Source organism: Canis aureus, chromosome 3 (genome assembly GCF_053574225.1).
Source record: "Canis aureus isolate CA01 chromosome 3, VMU_Caureus_v.1.0, whole genome shotgun sequence".
In the NCBI taxonomy this organism is placed as follows: Eukaryota; Metazoa; Chordata; class Mammalia; order Carnivora; family Canidae; genus Canis; species Canis aureus.
The window spans coordinates 73764006-73786266 of NC_135613.1; the positions used below are offsets into that span (position 1 = coordinate 73764006).

The 22261-nt window shown below is 40.7% G+C and overlaps 2 protein-coding genes and 1 long non-coding RNA gene across 3 annotated transcripts in view; 1 reads left to right on the plus strand and 2 right to left on the minus strand.

Moving 5' to 3' along the window:
• Positions 1-8485, minus strand: part of MPZL3 (myelin protein zero like 3) — a 24052-nt gene extending 15567 nt beyond the window's left edge. The window contains exon 1 of the mRNA XM_077893714.1: positions 8328-8485. Within this exon, the coding sequence (XP_077749840.1) occupies positions 8328-8400 (73 nt within the window). The 5' untranslated portion in view covers positions 8401-8485. The remainder of the gene's footprint in view (positions 1-8327) is intronic.
• Positions 8014-10002, plus strand: LOC144311347 (uncharacterized). The gene is made up of 2 exons (XR_013376921.1): positions 8014-8579; positions 9661-10002. It is a non-coding gene; the product is annotated as an uncharacterized LOC144311347 (long non-coding RNA).
• On the minus strand, positions 9216-21778 carry MPZL2 (myelin protein zero like 2). Its single transcript, XM_077893715.1, has 6 exons — positions 21499-21778; positions 20355-20521; positions 19872-20082; positions 16391-16538; positions 13084-13159; positions 9216-11576 (listed from the first exon to the last, which is right to left on the minus strand). The coding sequence occupies exons 1-5, from the start codon at positions 21554-21556 to the stop codon at positions 13096-13098; spliced, it is 648 nt and encodes a 215-aa protein (XP_077749841.1). The 5' UTR covers positions 21557-21778; the 3' UTR covers positions 9216-11576; positions 13084-13095.
• Between the last annotated feature and the right edge of the window lie 483 nt (positions 21779-22261).

Sequence of the window (22261 nt, forward strand, 5' to 3'; positions counted from 1 at the left end):
TACAGCACACCTGTAACCTGAAGCTACCACTTTCTCAACCACCAGCAAAATAAGAACAGAAAATAAGAGGAGGAAATTTTTTCAAAGAATTTTTGAAAACTGCCCCCAAGTTCTATCCAGTTGTGTTTTATTTTTTTCCCCCTCTTAAAGCTGCTTAATGAATCCTACATCCATTAAAAGTAAATCATGGGGAAGGAACACAGAACAATTTAATGCATTCTAAAATGCAAAAATAAGATAATCATTTTTAAACTCCCTAGAGATTTAACTCTTTCCAAAACAGGCTCATATATCCAACTTTGGCATTCCAGCTCCACCCAGAAAGAGGTCCCAATTTCTTCTGACCAATCCCCTTTCAAAAAACAGAGTAGAAATTTATCTTCCACTAGGGAGCCATTTTTTAGGGAAGTCATCAGCACTTTGTTTTTACTGCTTTCTTCTCTACTGCAACAAGCCCCGATTCTTTTGTCAGGCCCAAGTCAAACCGGGCAGCAAGGATTCAGAAGAGAACAAACCCACACACCATCCTGAAAACCCACAGTCCCCCTGGTCGAGGCAGGATGCAAATCCCAACTCTATCGCTTGCTAGCTCTATGGTCTTAGCAAGCTATTTTACACTCCAGCTTCTCACCCTGGTGAGAATAATTAACAGCACTTACCTTAGAAAGTCACTGTGTGGAATAAATGAGTTAAAACAGATGTAACACTATAAAGCCTGCCTACCCCCGGAGAGTAAGTGTTCAGTGAAGGTTAGATGGCTTCAACCTTACCGGGGCCTTCAGTTCTGCCTACACTCTCTCAACCTTTCCCATCACAGACACAATTATGAGTCATCAACACCTTTACCTCTGTCTGCTTTGAATCATTTTTCTTGCTCCTCTCAAGACAATCTAGTTTGTTCACATTCCTCTTAAAAGGAGGACACCAAGACTGAGCTCACAACTCTAATAAGACTCTGACCCGTCCCAAAGATGAGGATTACCTCTCTTTCCTCCACAGTAGCCACTCTTGATGTTGCCAATGACCTGTCATTCCTCCTTTGACTTTGCAAATGCTGTTCCTCAATCTGGAAAGCCTTCATCCCTCAGCCCCTATTCTCTCCCACAACCTCAGGAATGGATGGATAATCCACACTCTCCTCATACTATTCCTTTATCCTAAAATGTAAATATGGTTGAGAGATTTGAAAGCATGGATTTCGAATTAGATAGACCTGGACTTGCATTCTAGCCCAGCTACTTTCTAGCTGTAAGATTTTAATCACAGTTACCTAACCTGTTTAAGCTTCGATTTCCTTAGAAAGGAAAAAATGACAAGACCTACTTCACTGGATCACTGTAAGGATTTGATAAGATTAAATCAGACAACACATAAAATGCTTATTAGCACAGCATGTGAAATAGAACCTTTCAATAAATGTTAGCTGTTGTTATTAAAATGAATACCACAAACATTCAAAAACCTTCAATAATTCCTTCTTTGGGCTATAGAATAAAACCCACATAGTGACAATCTGGTCCTAAACTTCTGCCTCCACCTATCTACCCATCCCAACCCCTTCACCATGCCCAGAATGTCTGCCATTCCCAAACTTACTCTGTCCTTTCATGTCAATGTGCCTCTTTTTGAATATGGCTTTGTCTGGAAGGCTGTCCCCATTTCTACCAATCCTGCCTGGTCCTTCCATACCACACACAGCCCAAAGCTTGCACACCTTCAAAACTCTGCTCACATAGTACCTCTGTGATACCTTTCCAAATTCCCTGGTGCAGCTCACTGTTCTTTCTTTACTGTTCTCATAGAATTTAGTACATAATGCTCCTCAAGCACACATACTATTGATTGCCCTCAATTTGTAAAGACTATTTCCCCTGTTACACACAGCACATCAAGGGCAAAAACTCACAGGGAAGGGAGCAGACAGAGATTGAGAGAAGGAAGTGGACAGGTCACCAAAAATTCCAGTATAGGGACAAAGTGTGCTGATCAGATACCCACTCTCTTCCTATCCCCTTTTTGCAATATTTTCCACATTCTGAAGTCCTCTACACTCCTCCCTTTCCAGTGTACCCATTCAGGAAAAGCTCAGCCCTAGATGACCACTCCTATACTATGCCTGTCATACACTGAAGGAGAATAATCACACAACTGCAGAGATAGATACCATAAGAAAGTCATGGATTCTACCCATAGCTGAGCCCTTAATGAGGCATGATGACCCTTTAACCAGCCTTAGCTCCTCTTCCTGATTCCTCCAACCTCTGACATTCTCACCATCCTCTATGCAACCTCCAAATCCCTCATTCTCAGAAGAAAATTTCTCCTCTTACTTTTTTCAAGAAATGTAAAGCCATACAAACTGCCCATCCATGCACTCTCCTGCATTTACACCTATCCCCACATCCAATCTGAAAGGGTGTGGTATCTCTTTTCCTACGCAAGGCCAAATCCTTTGGTTCTGCCCTGGATCCCTCCCTTCCAGGTCCTGCTTCAGCAGAAAAACGTCTCTACTCTCTTCGAACTCTTCCTTTCCAGAGGGGCTCTCTCCCCCTTCAGACTTTAAATACAAAGAAGTCTCTCCCATTCTTAAAAACAAATAAACAAGTAACAATAAAGCAAAATGATAATGATCTTTTCTTAACCCCAAAATACTACATGTTACCCCAACTACTGTCTTTTTTTTCCTTTCTAAGCCAGGTTTGTGAAAGAGCAGGGTATGCCTGCACTTCCTCCCTTCCCATCCACTTGTGGACCGCTATTGTACAATACAGAGTCCACTACCATTTCTGGTAAAGGGCATCATGTCTTAAAACTACAAAATCCAAGGGATAAAAACTCCAATAGGTATTTTTCTATTCTGATTTTACTGATCTCTCTGATACAGTGACTCCTTGCTCCTAGACCTTCTCTATCCCAAGGCTTTCATGACAATACTCTTATTCATTCACTCATTCTTCAAACATATAGTTACTGAGGATCTGTTTTGTGCCACCCTCTGAGCCTGGAATTAAATGTGAGCAAAATAAATACACACCCTATTTTGGAGCTTAAAATAAAGCAAAAGTTCAACACATTAATCAAATAATCATAAAGACAAATGTATAATTACAAAATCTGATAAGTACCATGAAGCAAAGACAAAAAGAGTGATTATGAGAACTGCACCAGTTATGGTAAAGAAGCAAGGAGTGACTAATGAAAGCTTCACTGAAAAAGTTACTTTTTGAGTTGGGCTCTGAAGAAAAGGTAACAAGGTGAGGAGATGGAGAGCATTCCAGGCAGAGAATACAACATATGCAAAGGTCCTGGGCCAGGAAGGAGCACAGTCAGCCAAGGAACCAAAAGGAAGGCGGTATGGCTCCAACACAAATAGCATAAGAGAAAGGTGTGGCTAGGAGGTAAGCAGGAAGCAGATCATGCAGAGCCTCAGACACTTGGGTCCTTATTCTTACAGTAATGGAAAGCCATGGAAAATACTTAAACATAGGACTGAAGGAGAAGAGACATGATGGGGTTTTCATTTTTAAAAGATCACTCGAGGGAAGACATGCAGGAGAAGTCAAGAGTAAAGATAAGATTACTTAGAAGGCTACTAAAATAGTCAAATGAGAAATAAAGAAAGCTTGAACTGAGTTGGTGGTAGTAGACATGGAAAGAACCAGGAAGACAATACCTACAGATTAAAATCAGCAAGAATTGGTGTTAGCTTAGCTGTGGAATGTTAGGGAAACAGAGATGTCAAGGATGACTCCCAGGTTTCTGACTTGGTGATACCATTCACTGACATAGGAAAGACCAGGCTTGATAGGAAGTACCAGGCTTGATAGGAAAGAACATAAGCTTGATTTTGGATATGTTTAATATGCCTTTGAGATAGCTGAGAGATAATATCAATGGTTAGTTGGCGTAGGGTAAAGGTCAGCAAACTATGGCCCATGGGCCAAATGTAGCCTACAATGTCTCTTTGTAAATGAAGTTTTATTAGAACATAGCCATATTTATATATTTATAAATTGTCTATAGCTGCTTTTGTGATACACAGAACCTTATAAGTAGTTGCAACAGTGACCATATGGTTCACAAAGCCTAAAATATTTATTCTCAGGATGCCTGGATGGCTCAGTTGGTTAAACATCTGCCTTCAGCTCAGGTCATAATCCCAGGGTCTTGGGATTGACCCTGGCATCGGGTTCCCTGCGCAGGTGGGAGTCTGCTTCTCCCTCTATCTCTGCCCCTCCCCCACTCCCAATTGCTCTCTCTCTTGCTCTCCTGCTCATGTTCTATTAAATAAAATATTTAAAAAATAAAAATCAATTGAACATATTTGTGTGGACCTGCTTCTGGGTTCACTATTCTGTTCACCGATTTATGGGTCCAGTTCTGTATAAGTACCACAGTTCTTGGACTACTGTAGCTATATAACAAACCTTAATATCAGGTAGAAAAATAAAAATAAAAAATAAAATATTTATTCTCTAGCCTCTTACAAAAGTTTGCCAACCCTGGTTTAGAGCAAAGAAAAATATATGGGTTACAGTTCTAAGTAGGAATCTCATAATGTCTCTCCAGCCAACTCTGTTACACACACACATACAAACTCCACATGTGATTTAAGTTAACCCACTCAAATTTTAAGTTTCAGAAAATTTGTTTGGAAAGTTATTTAATGCCTCTATGCCTCGTTCATGTTCCTTTCTACATCTGGAATTTTACTCATTCTCCATTTTCTTTCAAGATTTACCTTTGGTGGCACATCCAGGAAGTCTTCCCTGTACCCTCATGGCAGATTAAGGGCACCTCTTCTGTGCTCCCACATTCTTCTCTTAGTACCAGATTCTAAAATTACCTGATGACTTGTCGGTCTTCTCCAATAGACCCTGAGCTCATCAAAACAGAGCCTAGCACACTGTGAATGCTCAGTAATATTCAACTGAATGAAACCATCAAAGTTTCCTTTTTATGGAACAAAAATTATTGCAAAATAAGCTTAAAAACTACAAGTTCTCAGCAAATTTTGGTTACTGAATTATAGTAAGTACACCATTAATAAATCTACCTACCAACTAACTTCTTGTTAATATATTTGAATTCCATATTCACAAGCATGATTCTCCCATAAAGTTATCAATATGTAAAGTCATTTTGCTGAAATCTAAATACTAAGTAAGTGAGTCTTAAGTGTATAGAGAAAAGTAAGAGCCATGGATGAACTAAACTAATCTATATGTCAGGACGTTGGTTCCCCTTGGGAGAGAAAGGATAATAACTGGAAGAAAATAGAAGGAAGATTTCTGGAGTACCAGTGACATTCTATATCTTGATTTGGGTGCTGGCTACCCAGGCGTGTTGTTTCTAAAAATGCATTAAGCTAATTATGATATGTGCATTTATATACATATATATATAAATACGGAAATTAAAAGTGTTTTATGATAAACAGATGTAAAATAATTTGTCTAATCCACTCAAAAAGTAAGAAAAAAATTACTAATCCACTGTTACATTCATTTAGAAATTTTCAACCTAGGGGTGCTTGGGTAGGTTAGTCAGTTAAGTGGCAGCCTTTGGCTCTGAGTCATGATCTCAAGGGTCCTGGGATTGAGCCCCTCATCAGGCTCTCTGCTCAGTGGGGAGTCTGATTCTCCCTCTCCCTCTGTCCCTCCCCACTACTTGTGTGCTCTCTCTCAAATAAATAAAATAAAATCTTAAAAAAAGAAAAAAGAAATTTTCATCCGAGGCCTAATGTGCTTAGGGAGATTTAAATTTTCTCCTGAGTAAAAAAATCATTCTTGCCAGGTCAAAATAGCCAATATATATATACTCATAATAATTAACAATTTTTTTAATTTGGGAGGAACCAAGAAAACCACATTTAAACACACATTAATTTTATACACGAAGGAATGAAAAAAATGTGACAAAACTCCCAGTTTTGTACAACCAATTTCCCGAAATACAAATCTGTCAATATTTGGTTCATAAAAGTACACACTTAAATGGAGAAAAGTGTAAGAACTCTAAGCTAATTTATTGTTTCCACATGCTATGACAACTGATATAACAGGACTGTGTTTATAACCTGGAGAATTCAAACAAGCTAATCATTTAATGGGCCCTATCTTTGAAGAGGAAAAGCAAATAAACACTGATATGAGACCAAAGTCTATTGGCTAACGGATTTTTTAAAATGTTGAACCTTGAAAACATACAAAGTGAAAGAAACTAGCCACAAAGGAATGTATATGATTCCATTTATGTGAAATGTCCAGAACAGGCAAGCCATAGCAATAGAAAGTAGACTGGTGTCTGCCAGAGGCTGAGGGAAGGGAGGAATAGGGAGTGACTGTTGATGTGTATGAAGTTTTTCTTTGGGATGATGAAAATATTTTAAAACTGATTATGGTGGTGATGCACAAGTCTGTGAATATACTAAAAACCACTCAATTGTATCTTTTATTTTTTAAAGATTTATTTATTTGTTTATTCATGAGAGAGACAGAGAGAGGAAGAGACACAGGCAGAGGGAGAAGCAAGCTCCCTGCAGGGAGCCCAATGTGGGACTTGATCCAGGAACTCCAGGATCACGCCCAGGAGCCCAAATGAAGGCAGAGGCTCAAAGGCTGAGCCACCCAGGCATCCCAATTGTACCTTTCAAATGGATAAATTGTATAGCACGTGAACTGTATCTCAATAAAGCTGTTATTTTTTTTTAAGACAAAAGATAAGTCAATTCGAGTTTATATGGACCATAAAACAAACTTTTAAGTTTGAATTATTTGATATGGAGTATTTGATGGATACTTCTCAATGTGAAATGACATCAAGTTTAAGAAACCACTCATCCGGGCAGCCTGGATGGCCCAGCAGTTTAGCGCCGCCTTCAGCCCAGGGCGTGATCCTGGAGACCGGGGATCGAGTCCCACGTCCGACTCCCTGCATGGAGCCTTGCTTTGCCCTCTGCCTGTGTCTCTGCCTCTCTATCTGTTTCTCATGAATAAATAAATAAAATCTTTTAAAAAATAAAAAATAAACCACCCATCGTTTCTAGGGTTTTTCCCTTAATAGGACAATATCTGAATATTTGCGTGGGAGAGAGGGAGAGAGACAAATGAAACTGGGATTATTTAGAGTGATAGTAGGTCAGCCTAAATATTATATTGCAAAAGAATTTAGCTGAAAAACTGGACACTTGTGATGACACAAAGTGCTGGGAGGGATCAGGGAGTGTGCCAGCAACATGAATATTAGTCATCAAATAAATAAAAGCTTCTTGGCATTACCTGCTAAGATTTAGAACTGAAGATTTCACGATAAAGGCCCCCTTCAGAAATTCCCACTTACCCACGGGAAACTTTACGAAGTTTCAACAATCCAAGTTCTACTAACATATGATTTCCTGATAACACACACACACACACACACAAATCCAGGAAAAATTGCACTCCAAAATGAAAGGTAATTAGGTTGGACTTTAGTGCAATTTGAAAATTGCATAAAAGCAAAATTTATCCTAATTCTAAGATTATACCATAGCGTGAATACTGTACTTCTGATATTACTTAATAGATTAAAATTTTTAACATTGATACGCCCTTTCTTGTATTATAAAAATGTTATTAAAACGCTACATTAGGGACACCTAGGTGGCTCAGTGGTTATCCCCCATCCGGGGATGGAGCCCAGCACTGGGTTCCCCGCAGGGAGCCTGCTTCTCCCTCTGCCTATGTCTCTGTGTCTCTCATGAATAAATAAAATCTTTAACAATAAAATAAAATAAAATGCTACATCAGTTGCTTTTCCCCCCAACAAAATGTGCCTCTTGGAACGAAATCACAGCACATCCTTTCTGTGACTAATAAATATTTCACTTTCAAGGCTCTGGCAATCACCTACAAAAAATTAAAAGTACCAACAGTCATGATTTTCCCTCCCAAAATTACTGAGCCAAACTCCTGAACACTAGAACTGCCCCTTCCTATTCAGGACACACAGACCACAAAACCACAGCAGCGTCAAGCGCTGATAACCCATCACAAGATAGCACAGGGTGCCCCCAAAGCCGGAGGCCTCTGTGGTTCCATCGGGTGGAGCCATCGCCAGAATACACGTGAGCCACGCAAGGTGGTCGAGCCCAGGGCTCAGGAAAGCACTGACAAGCTGCCCACTCAGCGGGTGGCGAATACAAGAGGCGCACGCCCCCTCCCACTTCCGGCACTGCGAGGAGCAATGTGGGGGCTTTCCTGAGACCCCCCCCACCGGAACCGGAAAACCGACCATCTTCCCTAACCCCCCGGCCGGAAGTGGGGGGCGCCAGCCGGAGCTCTCACCCTGGAAGAACAGGACGCCCAGCAGTGGGAGCAGAGCGCAGCCACGGCCTCCAGCCGCTCCGCTCTGCTGCATCCCGACAGTTCTCTGGATGCTTGCACACCTTGTTTACGGCTCCCGGTAACCACACAGGTGATACCGGAAGTGACGTCAGGGCGGGAGGCCGCGAGAACACTTAAAATGGCGATTCGTAGTTGCCATAGGAACGTGGCATCTTTCCAGAGCCACACCTTGAAAGGTGCTCTGAGTCCCGAGTAAGAGTTAATTATTCTCTTTTGCTTGACAATGAAGTAGGCCACAGACTTTGTAAAAAATTACAATTTATTTGTCTGGAATTCAGTGGTACTAAATAGTCTTGATCTTCCTACTCCTCATAAGTCTTTTTTTTTTTTTTACTCCCTACAGATTATTTTATTTGAACTGATTCAAAATAGGTTCCTATAAATTTAGAGCTAGAAAAGACCTAGATCATACAGGATCAGCCGATAGATAAAGATGTATTGGGCCTTCGTGACGAATGGGTAGCTCAAGTGTCTTTGGTTCGTGGTGCGTGTAACTGTCGCAGCATCCGACTCAGGACCTGCATCAGTTGAGTGTTTGTTAAACTGCTGCTCACGGTTGCGATGATGAAATGACTACAACACAAAAATAGAGGGAAAAGGAACTGGATTTGGGTATCTTTGGGTGGGAAAAGTGAGCAACTCCTGTTTTCATAGTGCTGGAAGTGACATGAAGAGAGGCTGTCCCATTCTTCTAAAAAAGAGATGGGGTGAAAAAAAAATAAGAGATGGGGTGGTACCCTGCTCCAATCATTAGTCAACCGATCCTCTTGGAATCTGTGTGTATTTGATGAAAACAAGAGGGGAACAAAAGCAAGCTTCAGCTTTGGGGAAAGTTTAATACGCTTTTATTTTTCAATTCCCGTTCCATTACCAGACTTGAAAGCTAGTCATTTTTCTCTATTAAGAAGGTAACAAAAGAGTACCAAACAGAATAGATGATACTCTTCTTTCAAAAGAGTTCCCAAACTAAATAGTTTGTCATACCCAATTCCCAGTTATCCAAGTCAATGTAGAATTCTGTGGAAATCCATACACATTTATTTATCCAGAATAAACAAATTTTATCCACTATTGACTTCTAGGCTCCCTATAAGAAAATTCTCAAGGAAAGGTAAAATATTTGACCATCTGATTTTTGATACTTGCTTTGTATAATCTGTAGATTTGTATATAAGCAAATTATATAACTGATGATTCTTTATTACTAAAGGTTATTTACATATGTATTTAAGGCACAATAAAAAATAAATTACAATACAAAACTTCTTTTTAGGAAGAAGATACTGCGGCAGCCCGGGTGGCTCAGCGGTTTAGCGCCACCTTCAGCCCAGGGCCTGATCCCGGAGACCTGGGATCGAGTCCCACGTCGGGCTCCCTGCATGGAGCCTGCTTCTCCCTCTGCGTGTGTCTCTACTTCTCTCTCCCTCGGCCTGTGTCTCTCATGAATAAATAAGTAAAGTCTTAAAAAAAAAAAAAATGGAAGAAGACACTGAACAACAGGGTCATATTAACCCCTGAATATTTAACCAAGAAACAAGCTACAAGTTTTGCTGCAAAGACTTTCCATGAGTTTTTAATTACTTAGTCATTACACTATGGAACATCATCCAGGCCATTTGTTTGAAAAAATACTGTTATTTCAAAAGTTGAATTATGGAGAAAAATAGAAAATGTGAGTTAAAGATAATATAGACCTTAAATCTAATTTTTAGTTTCAAAACTAAGTATTAAAACTACTTTTTATTGTAAGACAAAATGAGACAAGTATGGAATGAATTCAAAATCAAGGTTCATATGTAAATTGTACCCATTATTTTTAAAATACTCAAAAATATGTCAAGGTTCAGCATCTTTAAATACAGGTGACCTATTTCAAAATTCCAGTTTGTTAAGAGAAAGAGCATCTTTGGCCCAGTCAGTGAAAACTGAAAATATGAGACCATAAAGATGGGGTGAGGGGTGGGCAACTAAACTTTCAGATGTTTTCTATTTTTTTAATAAATGCTACTATACCTTAAGTTTGGAAGGACGCTGGGAGACTAAACACTTTTAAAAAGGACTCTTCTTTCCATAGCCCACTTAGAAAGTTTGCTTTCTCTACTAGTATAAGGGAAAAAATGAATAGAGTTGGTTTCATATTGTTAGTTTTGCTATTTCTTTGTCCCATACCAAATCCTCCCTCCCACAAAGTAAGCAAGTAAATAAAAGCAAAAATAAAATAAAGGGAAAAAATAAATAATCTCATCCAGTTCTCAGAGCTTTATATAATACTGTACAAAATTAACATTTAGGGTTGATTTTTTTCACCAGCCCTAAATTTTTATAGTCGTAATATACTATTTCAGAATCCTTACATGTAACTGCTTAATGACTCCAGTCTGCAAGTGAGCAAAGATTTTGCTCTGTTGTTATAGATAGCTGAGTAGTAAGCTAAACAGTATCCACTGCTCATGAAAGACCTGCACCGTCAGTTTTCACAACACAGTGAAAAAGGTAACAAGTGATTCATCCTAAAGTGGCATTTGTCAACCTACGAGCATTTATGTAAACTTTTCTAACTACTTTAACTACTTTATGATTTAGATTTGTGCTATTGTAAAACTTGGATCAATAATACAAAAAAACAAATGTCATCTAGGATACTGAAAGAAATTCAATAAAACAAGATGTGCCCCATACCTAAGGACAGCCATAAAAAATTAAACTGTTCTTTAACAGTTTAAGATTTTCTGTTAATCAATCAAAAACAGCTGAATTAGTTCACCCTCTAATTGAGAGTGAGAAGGAAAGAGTAAACACATTAACCTTAGCAGGAGTGTTACTCTAAAGGAAATGTCATGACAGACAAGATGGCTTTCATCTATTTGATACCACTGTATGTGTATACAATTAATAATCCACAAGGAGTGTTTAAGGGCAAAAATGTAACTTCTTAGTATAAAAAGCTAAAAATGAGCATTTAAAAAAATATTTGCTCTCTGAAATTAAATAAAACCTTAGTAATGGGCTGTGTGTGAGTTTGTTGGTATCTGCTCAAGAGGGCCCTATGCCAGTTCCAGAGAGATGTTGCATGGTTATGTACTGCAGCAGAGCTGGTTGGAAGACAGGTCACAACTGGAAAAGCCAAAGAAAAGCTTCCATCAACTTCAGCTTATCCTAGGGTTCTTGTTCTTGGGAATCTTCGGACTCCTGAAATACAAAAATTTAAATGGATAATGCATTTGGGAAGAGTGCATAGAGGTACCTGGAATTATGAATTACATATATATTATTAGATATGTTCTCCACTATGAAAGAAAATATTTTTAATGTACTTGTTCTCCTCTTCAATTAACTTTTAAAAGATGTTTCCTGATCTTTATTACATAGTTCTCAGTGTCAGTGTCCTTAATCCATAGCCTCTGCCTTGCATGGACACTGGGATGATCCACAGCTCACTCATACCCATGCATGCCTTCTCTTTCTCTGTCTCTCTCCCTCTCCTTCTCCCTCCTTTTATTATAAACAAAATCAAGCACACAGAAAAATAGAAAAGAGTGTATAGAAATCACCCATCACCTAATTTTAAAGCATTTTGATATTATTTGCCATATATTTATTTGGCCTTTAATTTTTTATATATAAATGAATACATATACAAATTTATGTGTAATAAATTAATATTAGATATAAATGTATATTTAAAATAGGGTCACTTTCCTCTGTAACCACAATACCTTTATTATACCTAATAGAAATGAACAGTAATTCCCTAATATTATCCATATTCAAAATTTTCATATTCAAGACTCCCACTTGTCCCCCCTCAAATTTTTTTACAACTCGTTTGTTCAAATTAGTATCCATCCAGGGAGGACATCTAGTCATATTGCACTTGATTGTGTTAATTTCTTAAATTTATTTTCAGTTCCATCTTCATTTTCTATGACCCTAACTTGTTAGAGGATCTGCTTGGTTTTAAAAAGACAATAGCCCTTGGTAAAATCTCTCTGATACCAAATTCTTCTGGGTTTACAATATAATCATTTCTCTCCATATTCTATTTTATAAATTCTTGAGGCCTTTCCCTGAAGCTTTAGCCTCCAAAAATGTGACTCTCTTTGCAAATAATAATAGTGGACCTACTTCAGAGAATAGAAAACATTCTGATGATACAAAAATTAAATCATCCTACCTATTAAGCATAATAAACCTGAAAACTGGAAAAAAAACTACACACTACTAAAAATAGATTCATGGTTCCAATAACTCAATGAAAGGAGTAGAAATGAATCCCAAGTAGTATAAAAGTTCTTTCTTAATGTCAGACATATCTGTTGAGTCATTCTCTTGATGCCATGATTGTTTTAAAACAAAACAAGTAGATATTACTTCTTTCATTTAAAAAAATAAAGATTTATTTACATGCTGAAAGTGAATTTATTATTCTCGGTTATGGTAAGCATAACCACAAGGCCTCAAATAATCTTAGAATTCTCCCATCTTCAATGGCAACAGGGTCTCACTGCCTCATTCTTTGCACAAAACAAAAAAGAGGAACTGTCCATAACACTAATAGAAGACTTTTATCTCCCTGACCCAGCTTCTCTAATTTCGTGTAGAAAACACCAAACAGTCCTAAAATCTGGGAAATCCACCTTAGAGATGGACCAGACAAGAAAGCTAAGGAAAGAAATCAACCATCTATGAGCCTCACCATGTAAGAATGTTAGTCTATGTCTTCTAAATAAACGGAGACCTTTTTTTCTTGGTTAAGCCTTTCCTCTTCTTTTCTGTAACAAAGAAGCAGAAACCAACTTCAGGTGAAAATAACAAGAAGCAAGGGAGGCAAATCTTAGAAAACTTTGGGGAATGTATCCCCCCACCCCATTTTGAGAAGCGTTACATGTATCTGGGAATGGATCCAAGTTCACAGCTAAACCACTAGTGCCATCTATCTAATAATACACATGCCTCCACATGACCCTGGGTATCTGAATTTCTACATTCTTCAGAATACTTTTAGACGGGAATACAATTTGGAAACTTGAAGGATTTAAAGAAGACACCTTAGTTTATCATTAGTATCCAGCCCCTAATTCCATTCCTTATTCAGAAAAGAAAAAAAAAGTTTTGTGTTGACCTAAAAGTCATCTTTATTCCTTTGTAGTCAAACTCTAAAGTCGGAATTGGGTTTATTCGGCTCCATAAAATCAATTGTATTTACTTCAGTAAATATTTCTTGAGGAAAAGAAACAAATGGTGCTGGGACAACTGGAAAAATGCAAAAGAATGAATTTAGACTCCTACTTCACTCCGTATACAAAAATTAACTCAAAATGAATCAAAGACCTACCATAAGAGTTAAAACTGTAAAACTCTTAGAAGAAAGCAAGCACAAATCTCCATGGCTTTGGATTAAGCAATGATTTCTTAGATATGACACCAATAGCAGAAGCAACAAAAGAAAAAATAGATGAATTGGACTTCATCAAAATTAAAAAGTTCGGGGATCCCTGGGTGGCGCAGCGGTTTGGCGCCTGCCTTTGGCCCAGGGCGCGATCCTGGAGACCCGGGATCGAATCCCACGTCGGGCTCCTGGTGCATGGAGCCTGCTTCTCCCTCTGCCTGTGTCTCTGCCTCTCTCTCTCTCTCTGTGTGTGACTATCATAAATAAATAAAAAAAAATTAAAAAGTTCTGTGCTTCAAGGAACATGAAGAAAGTGAAAAGGCAACCCACAAAAACAACCCAACTTTTAAATGGGCAAAACATTTGAATAGGTAGATCTCCAAATAAGATATGCAAATGACCAATAAACACATAGAAAGATTTTTAGCATCATTAGTCATTAGGAAAATGCAAATCAAAACCTCAGTGACATATAACTCCACACCCACTAGGTGGCTATAATCAAAAGATCAGACAAGTGTTGTCAAGGATATGGACAAATTGGAAGCTCATACATTGGTGATGGAAGTATAGAATGATGTAGCTGTCTTTTACAACAGTCTGGCAATCCCTCAAAAAGGTAAACAGAGAGTTACCATGTCTTCCAACAATTCCACTCCTAGGTATATACCAGGAGAATTAAAAACAAATATCTTAGGGGCTCAGTGAGTTGGGCATCTGCCTTCTATTCAGGTCATGATCTTGGGGTCCTGGGACTGAGCCCCACGTTGAGCTCCCTACTCAGCAGGGAGTCTGCTTCTCCCTCTATTCTCTCTCTCTCTCAAATAAATAAATAAAATCTTAAAAATATATATATGTCTATACAAAAATTTATAAATAAATGTTCATAGCAGCATTAGTCATACTGGCCAAAAAGTAGAGAAAATCTAAGTGTCCGTCAATTGAATGGATAAACAAAATGTGGTATGTATGTGCCATGGAATATTATACCGCCATAAAAAAGAATGCAGTACTACTACCATATGCTCTACATGGATGAACTTTGAAAATATTCTACTAAGTCAAAGAAGTAGACATAAAAGGCCACACTGTATGATTTATATGAAATGTCCAGAATAAGTATAGGAATGCTGGCCACACTGGCTGCCTCTTTGACCCACCCTCTTCTTGTAGTGTGCTTAATGACCTCTTCAGGGCTACAAGTTCTAGAGTAATGTATAAGATATAATGTAAAAGATGAATGTACAAACTCCACACTCACATTCCAAACACCAGAATGCCCAGCGAGTCTATTCCTGATTTCAGTGGGCCTATTAAGATACTGGTGCAGATATCAGTTTTCTGCAGAGGCACAGATGGTGCCAGAAGGTCTGCTAAACTTTAGCGATCACTCACGTGTATGAGAACACTCCCCACACATCCCGCTCCTTTAAAACCAGCAAACTAAACGTGGGACTTCTGAGAAGACTAGCTGTGTAGACTAGTTGTCCAGGTGGCAATTCTCCTGACCCTCCCTGTCAGTAAGTCACTCAACATTAAACTCTGTGTATTCCGTATGGAGTTGCCTGCTTTGTTTTTCAGCTTCAAAATGCCTTCTCATTTCGGGGGCACTTAAGTTCTCCTCGCCTTTGAACAATAGGAAAATCTATAGAGACAGAATGTAGATTAGTAGTTGTCAGGGGCAGGTGGAAGGGGACAATGGTGATGGCTAAGGGAATGGAGTTTCTTTTAGGGATGACGAAAATTCTGGAATTAGTGGGTGATAATTACACAACTTTGTGAATATTAAGAAGGTGAATGTTAGGGACGCCTAACTGAGGGTGGCTCAGTGGTTGAGCTTCTGCCTTCAGCTCAGGGTGTGAACCCAGGGTCGGCTCAAGTCCTGCATCAGACTCCTTTCAGGAAGCCTGCTTCTCCCTCTGCCTGTGTCTCGCCTCTCTCTCTCATGAATAAATAAAATCTTAAAAAATAGTGTGTCTCTCATGAATAAATAAAATCTTAAAAAAAAAAGTGAGTGTTTATAGTAGGTAAATTTCATCTCAAAAAAATATTTATTGAGCACCTTCTATCAGCATGGCTGACTTTCCATAGTGCCCATGCTGACTGCCCAGGGGTTCTTACAAATGTACACTTTACATTAGAAATAAGCAATGTCTTGGGCGGCCCGAGTGGCTCAGCGGTTTAGTGCCACCTTCAGCCTGGGGTGTGATCCTGGAAACCCGGATCGAGTCCCACGTTGGGCTCCCTGCACGGAGCCTGCTTCTCCCTCTGCCTGTGTCTCTGCCTCTCTCTCTCTCTCTATCTTCATGAATAAATAAAATCTTTTTAAAAAATAGAAGTAAGCAATATCCTAGAAAAGCTTTACATAATCAGATTCTGATAACATTAAATCCTTCATAATAAAGCCTACAATGAAATCTTCTATAAAATTAAGAAAGCTTTTGTAAAGTTACTAAATCACACCCTAATTTATCCATCCTGTGAATTTGAATTCTTTCCCAAGACTTACTCAGAGGGAAGAACATCTGTTCCACAATCTTTTAGCTCAAGTGTAAAATACCAAAAGTCATGATAAAAGAGCATTAAAAGACTTCTCAGAACTGCCCAGCCTTACGGTCTTATCTCCACCACTTTATGAGCTCTTTCAGCCCATCGCTTCTTCCGAAAATGCTGGACGAGGACCACCACGATTACTATTATGACCATCAGTGCACAGGCAGAGCCAATGGCCAGAGCCAGGAAGTAGATCTCAGAGAAGCGGACTGTAAGGAGAAAAAGGGAATCTCATGTTTCTAAAAAGAGAAGGAACATGATAAAATCTAAAGAGATAAGGATGTATTTTCATCATTAAATGGAATCTTCCTTTCTCCTGCTGTATTACCTTGTGAATTCTAGTAGCAATAAGAAAGCCATGCAGACTACTTTAGTGGTTCTCAAACTGTGATCCCAGAAGTAACAGCAGCACTCTTAAAAACTTTGAAATGCAAATTATCAGGCACCTCCTGAATTCCAGGTAGGGCCCAGAAAATCTGTTTTAACAGGTCCTCCAAGTTATTCTGACATAGGCTAAAACTTTGAGAACCTCTGAGCCAGTGGAACCACCTAGGGGGGTAAGTTTATTGCTGAGCTAATCAAATCCAGCACCCAAACTGTTTCTCCTGGATTCCCTCTCACCTCTGGCATTCGGTCGGTCATTATCCAACTTATTAAGGGCCTAGTATGTTCAGACATCTTGATAATTGCAAAGCCAAAAAAGACATTACCTCCAAGGAACTCATGCCCACTGGGAAGATAAGCAAGGAAATCAGTAACCATAGTCTAGTAGATAAAACGATGCAAGAAGGAGCACAGAGGGAAAGATCCCTGGGTCTCCTGTCTTTTAGTTCGATTTCTGATTTAAACATCAGTTAAGCTCAGGGCGCCTGGGCAGCTTAGTCAGTTAAGCATCTGCCTTCAGCTCAGATCATGATCTTGGGGTCCTGGGATCGAGCCCCAAGTCCCTGCTCAGCGGGAACTGAGGGCATCTGCTTCCCCTTTTTCCTCTGTGCTCTCTCCCCTTCTCATGCTCTCTCTCTCAAATAAATAAATAAGTAAATAAATAAATAAATTCTTTTAAAAATTAAATAAATAAACTCCAGTAAACTCTCAGAGCCAGAAAAGACATTAGAAAATGTCTAGCCAGCCCAGGGGTTCCCAGCCTGGAGTCTGTGAAGAACGACGGGGAGACAGGGGAGCCACAAGCCCACAAACCCCCATATCATATTGTGTTTGTTTATTTTTGTGGGAAGCAGAGCCCTGGCTTTCATTAGATTCTCAGAGTAGTGATCACAGTCCATCTAAAAACCGTGTGTTCTTGTCTAACCCGTTCATGCAGGTTAGATGCAGATGAATTCAGACACTGAGGTCCAAGGACATTCCATTACTTCCCTCGGTACTCAAATGACTTCTCCAGGGTTACAGAGCCCTCTTGATGGGGCCCCGAAGGATGATACTAGGAATGAAAGGAGGAAATCTATCACTTTATAGCTTATGCATTTTGGGCAGTAACATAATGTGTTGGTTAAGAGCACACACCAGAGAGAGGTTAAAATACCAGGTCCTCCATTTACTAGCTGTATGATTTGGGGTAATTAACTTATTTGAGCCTCAGTTTCCTCAAGTTATTAAATAGGAGTAAAAATATCCATTTCTTAACTTCTTATTAAGAAAACTACTCCTGGGGCACCTAACTGGCTCAGTGGTTGAGTGTCTGCCTTCAGCTCAGGTCGTGATCCCAGGGCCTGGGATGGAGTCCTGCTCAGGCTCCCTGTGGGAAGCTTTCTTCTCCATCTGCCTATGTCTCTGCCTCTTTCTCTTTGTCTCTCAAGAATAAATAAATAAAAATCTAAAAAAAAGAAGAAAGGAAAAAGAAAGAAAGAAAACTATTCCTGGGGCACCTGCCTGGCTCAATCAGAAGAGCACACAACTCTTGATCTCAGGGTTATGGGTTCAAGCACTACATTGTGTGTAGAGATCACTAAAATAAATAAACTAAAAAAATTGTGTAAATTGTTCTATGCTGTGCCTACATAAGATAAACACTCAATACATGGTAACTATTATGGGATGCCTGGGTGGCTGAGCAGTTGAGCGTCTGCCTTTGGCCCAGGTCGTGATCCCGGGGTCTGGGGATTGAGTCCTGAGTCAGGCTCCCTGCAAGGAGCCTGCTTCTCCCTCTGCCTATGTCTCTGCTTCCCTGTGTGTCTCTCATGAATAAATAAATAAAAATCTTTCAAATCTAAATATATATAATATATTATATATATATTAAGAACTTTTTTTTCAGTGCAAGTCAGAGTTTGGGGAATTTTTGCATTCATTATCTCATTTTATGCTCACCGTAATCCTCGCTATATTATTCTCACTATAAGGAGAGAAGAAAAAGATTTATTGACAGTTGGTAAACAATAACAGCAACTCAAACCCAGATTTACAACTCTGAAGTTTTATGGCCTTGGATCTTTGTTACCTGGCACAGTTTCCAGGTTTGCCTCTACAGGACTGCAAACAATAGGGTGCACTCATTTAGAGTACAGTTTTGAAGTCAAAATGCTTGGGTTTGGGCAGCCTGGGTGGCTCAGCGGTTTAGTGCTGCCTGCAGCCCAGGGCCTGATCCTGGAAACCTGGGATCAAGTCCCGCGTCAGGCTCCCTGCATGGAGCCTGCTTCTCCCTCTGCCTGTGTCTCTGCCTCTCTCTCTCTCTCTCTCTATGTGTGTCTCATGAATAAATAAATAAAATCTTTAAAAAAAAAAAAGAAAGAAAGAAAAGAAAAATGCTTGGTTTTGAGTTCTAAATGATTCCATGTATCAGCTCCATGAATTTGGACAAGTGATTTAATCTCTATGAGCCTCAGCTTCCTAAGTGCACCAAAAACTGATGTGCTATATAAAGATTAAATAACAAATGCAAAGCCACCGGCATGTAGGAAGTTCTCAATAAATGATAGCTGTCATTATCAGTATCTGTCGCCTAGGGTGGTTGTGTGAATTAAATGAGCTAGTATGGGGGATCCCTGGGTGGCTCAGAGGTTTAGCGCCTGCCTTTGGCCCAGGATGTGATTCTGAAGTCCCGGGATCGAGTCCCACGTCAGGCTCCCTGCATGGAGCCTGCTTCTCCCTCTGCCTGTGTCTCTGCCTCTCTGTGTCTCTCGTGAATAAATAAAAAAATACTTTTTTAAAAAATGAGCTAGTACGGGTCAAGCGCAGGACAGTGCCTGGCACAGAGTAGGTACTCAACAAGTATCTGGTGAATAAATGAGTGAATGAACAGATCTATTGTCAGCCTTTTATCAGAGAACTGCTTCCTCTCCCTTTTACAATCTCAATGCCATTTCTGTAACAGATTCCCTTGGTCTGTTTGCTTAACTCTCTGTTTCTTTCCACAACCAAACAAAGCCTTTCTCTTTTTACCCCACGGACTCTTCGGTCTCCCTCTGTAGATTGCAGATCTGAAGGGCCAGCCCTGCTCTCTACTCTTCCAGCCATCACAAAAGATCACCCCGTCTGTTCTACAAGCTCTCACGCTTCCCAAAACCATTTTCCCCTGCATGACCTACCAGTGTGCACAACGCTGAGCCGAATCTCCCCTACCAGCCCATCAACGTCAGGTGGATTCTTCACCTGGCAGGTATATGTCCCATTGTCATCAAATTGCAGCTTCCACAGCATGATGGAGACATCGTACCGCTCAGGGTTCCCGTCCCAGACCACCCGATCCTTGAAACGCCCACTCATGGGTTTGAAGGGATCCACATGGTAGTAGAACACCTGGAAGGGAGAAGTGCCCAAAGGTCTTCTTCAGTACCTGGGCAAGGAGGCTGAGCTGGAGGGGGCCAGCCTCACTGCCCCACCTGCACTCTCCTCCAAGAACCTCCCACTTTCTCGTTGACCGACCCTCTCCATTCTGTTGGTCTCTGTCCCAAGGATTGTTTCTCTGCTTCACCCTGCACTTGTTGCCAAGAAGAGCACAGGAAGGGCAAGGAGAGGAGGACCTGCTTCCCAACCAAGGGTCCCCTGGCCAATGATGATAATCTACTTACAAACTGCTCGGGCCCCCCATCTCGAGGCCGGAAGTTCCAGGTCACTGTCAGAGCATCACTCACGGGGGCAAAGCTGGAGAAAGTGCATTTTAACCGAACATCTGTCCCGTTGACAGCCTCTAGCGCTTGGGAGGTGTAAATTTCCACAGCCGCTATGGGCCAAAGGGCTGTCGCAAAGGAAAAGAAAAGGAAGATGTGTATTAGGAGAATTTCTGCTGACACTGCCGAAATAGATGTCTGGGTGAGGCACGAAACTGAACTGAGATGCCCCAACTTACTTCACCCTGAGTCTGCACACTCCCACTTACATGCAACCATGACCTTGCCATGCCTATAACAACAGCGAGCCGTCTTAGTGAGCTCATTGTCTCCACAGCACCATACCCTCGCCTCACGGTACCCACCCCAAACGGTTCTAACAAACTATAAACGTCGGCAAAGAAAATTCAAAGCAGAAACAAACAACTGAAAAAAAATCAAAAGTAATCCTAACATGAATTAGACATGTTTTTAGATGAAGCATTATGTGTTGTATGTGTGTGTATAATGGTCCCCTAGAAGCTTTCCAGAAAGAGTCCTGGTTAGGTTATGATTTCATACTGTTCCTCATCTTCTGCAGAAATTGAATTAATCGACCCCAGACAGTTTCTGCTTGCACCCCTGGAACCTGTATACCACGTGGCTTTCTTTTTTTTAACACGGTATTTGCATTTAGAGCTTGCGCACTTTGGGGCAGTTGCAAAAATTACCGGAGGGTCTTTCTTCTTTCAGCTTTCCCAGGGTTGCTGCGAGTCCCAGAGAAGACCCGCACACAGAAACCCAAGTGCCAAGTCCTGCCTGCATTGGGAAGTTGAGAGTAGACACACACACACATACACACACACACAGTTTGTAACCTGAGATTAGAAAGCCTTCTCTGTGCCGGAATCACTAGCAGCGGAAACACACTTAAACCTGTTTGTCCAAAATCAGTTCTCCAAAACCAACCCACCAACTTCAGTTTCAGTAAAGTCAAAACCTGAGTGAACTGCCACCATGGCTCAGGCTCCCCCCACAAAACTCTCGCAACTTCTGAGATAATTAGCTAACTTTGTGGGGTCAGCAGTGAAGGAGGACACGCGGAGAGACGCCCACCTGTCCTTACCTGTGAGCTGTATGCCAAGGAGAAGCAGCCCAGCACGCGAAGTGCTCTTGCCATACATGAGGGAACCCAACCCTGGCCCCAGAGACCAGACCGGGCAGACCGATGGCTCCAGCACCCTGCCACGGCCACTCCAGTAAGAACAAGCACCGAGTTTTCCCAGAGACCAGAGCCAGTCCCTCACCTATTGGGAAGCTGAGTGCCAGGGCCTGTGACTCATCCCTGCTCTGCCGGTGCACTTCCTGGAATGAAAGGTGGGGCCTCAGCTCCCTACGCCCTCCTTCTTTTCCTCCCTCCCGCCCTCTCTATTCTACAAGCAGTCTGTCTGCACAAGTTCCAAACTCCGCACTCCGCTCTTTACTTTCCAGTCAATCTGCCTGGGCTCTGGCCTCTGGATGGCCTCAGAAACAGCCAGAGGAGGTGGTGCCAGCCTGAACCGTCCCAGGCTGCTTTGGGTTTGGCCCACACACACTGCTTTTTCTAAGCGGGCTTCTGGCTTGCCTGGGAAATAAATGTTGAAACCGCCTTGCTGTGATTCCACTTCCCAAAGCATCTCCCTGGGGCCACAGGAGCCTAGACTGGATGCATGACTCCAAAGCAATCAGTATTCCTTAAGACTCTCTCTGGACAAAATGTCCTGCCTCTTATACCCTCAGTCTCAGTCAAATGTTACCACAAGGATCTCTGCATCTTTCCCAGCTTGGAGCTTTCCCTGACACCCACCTAAAATAACTAACCCAGGGCGCCTGGGTGGCTCAGTGGTGGA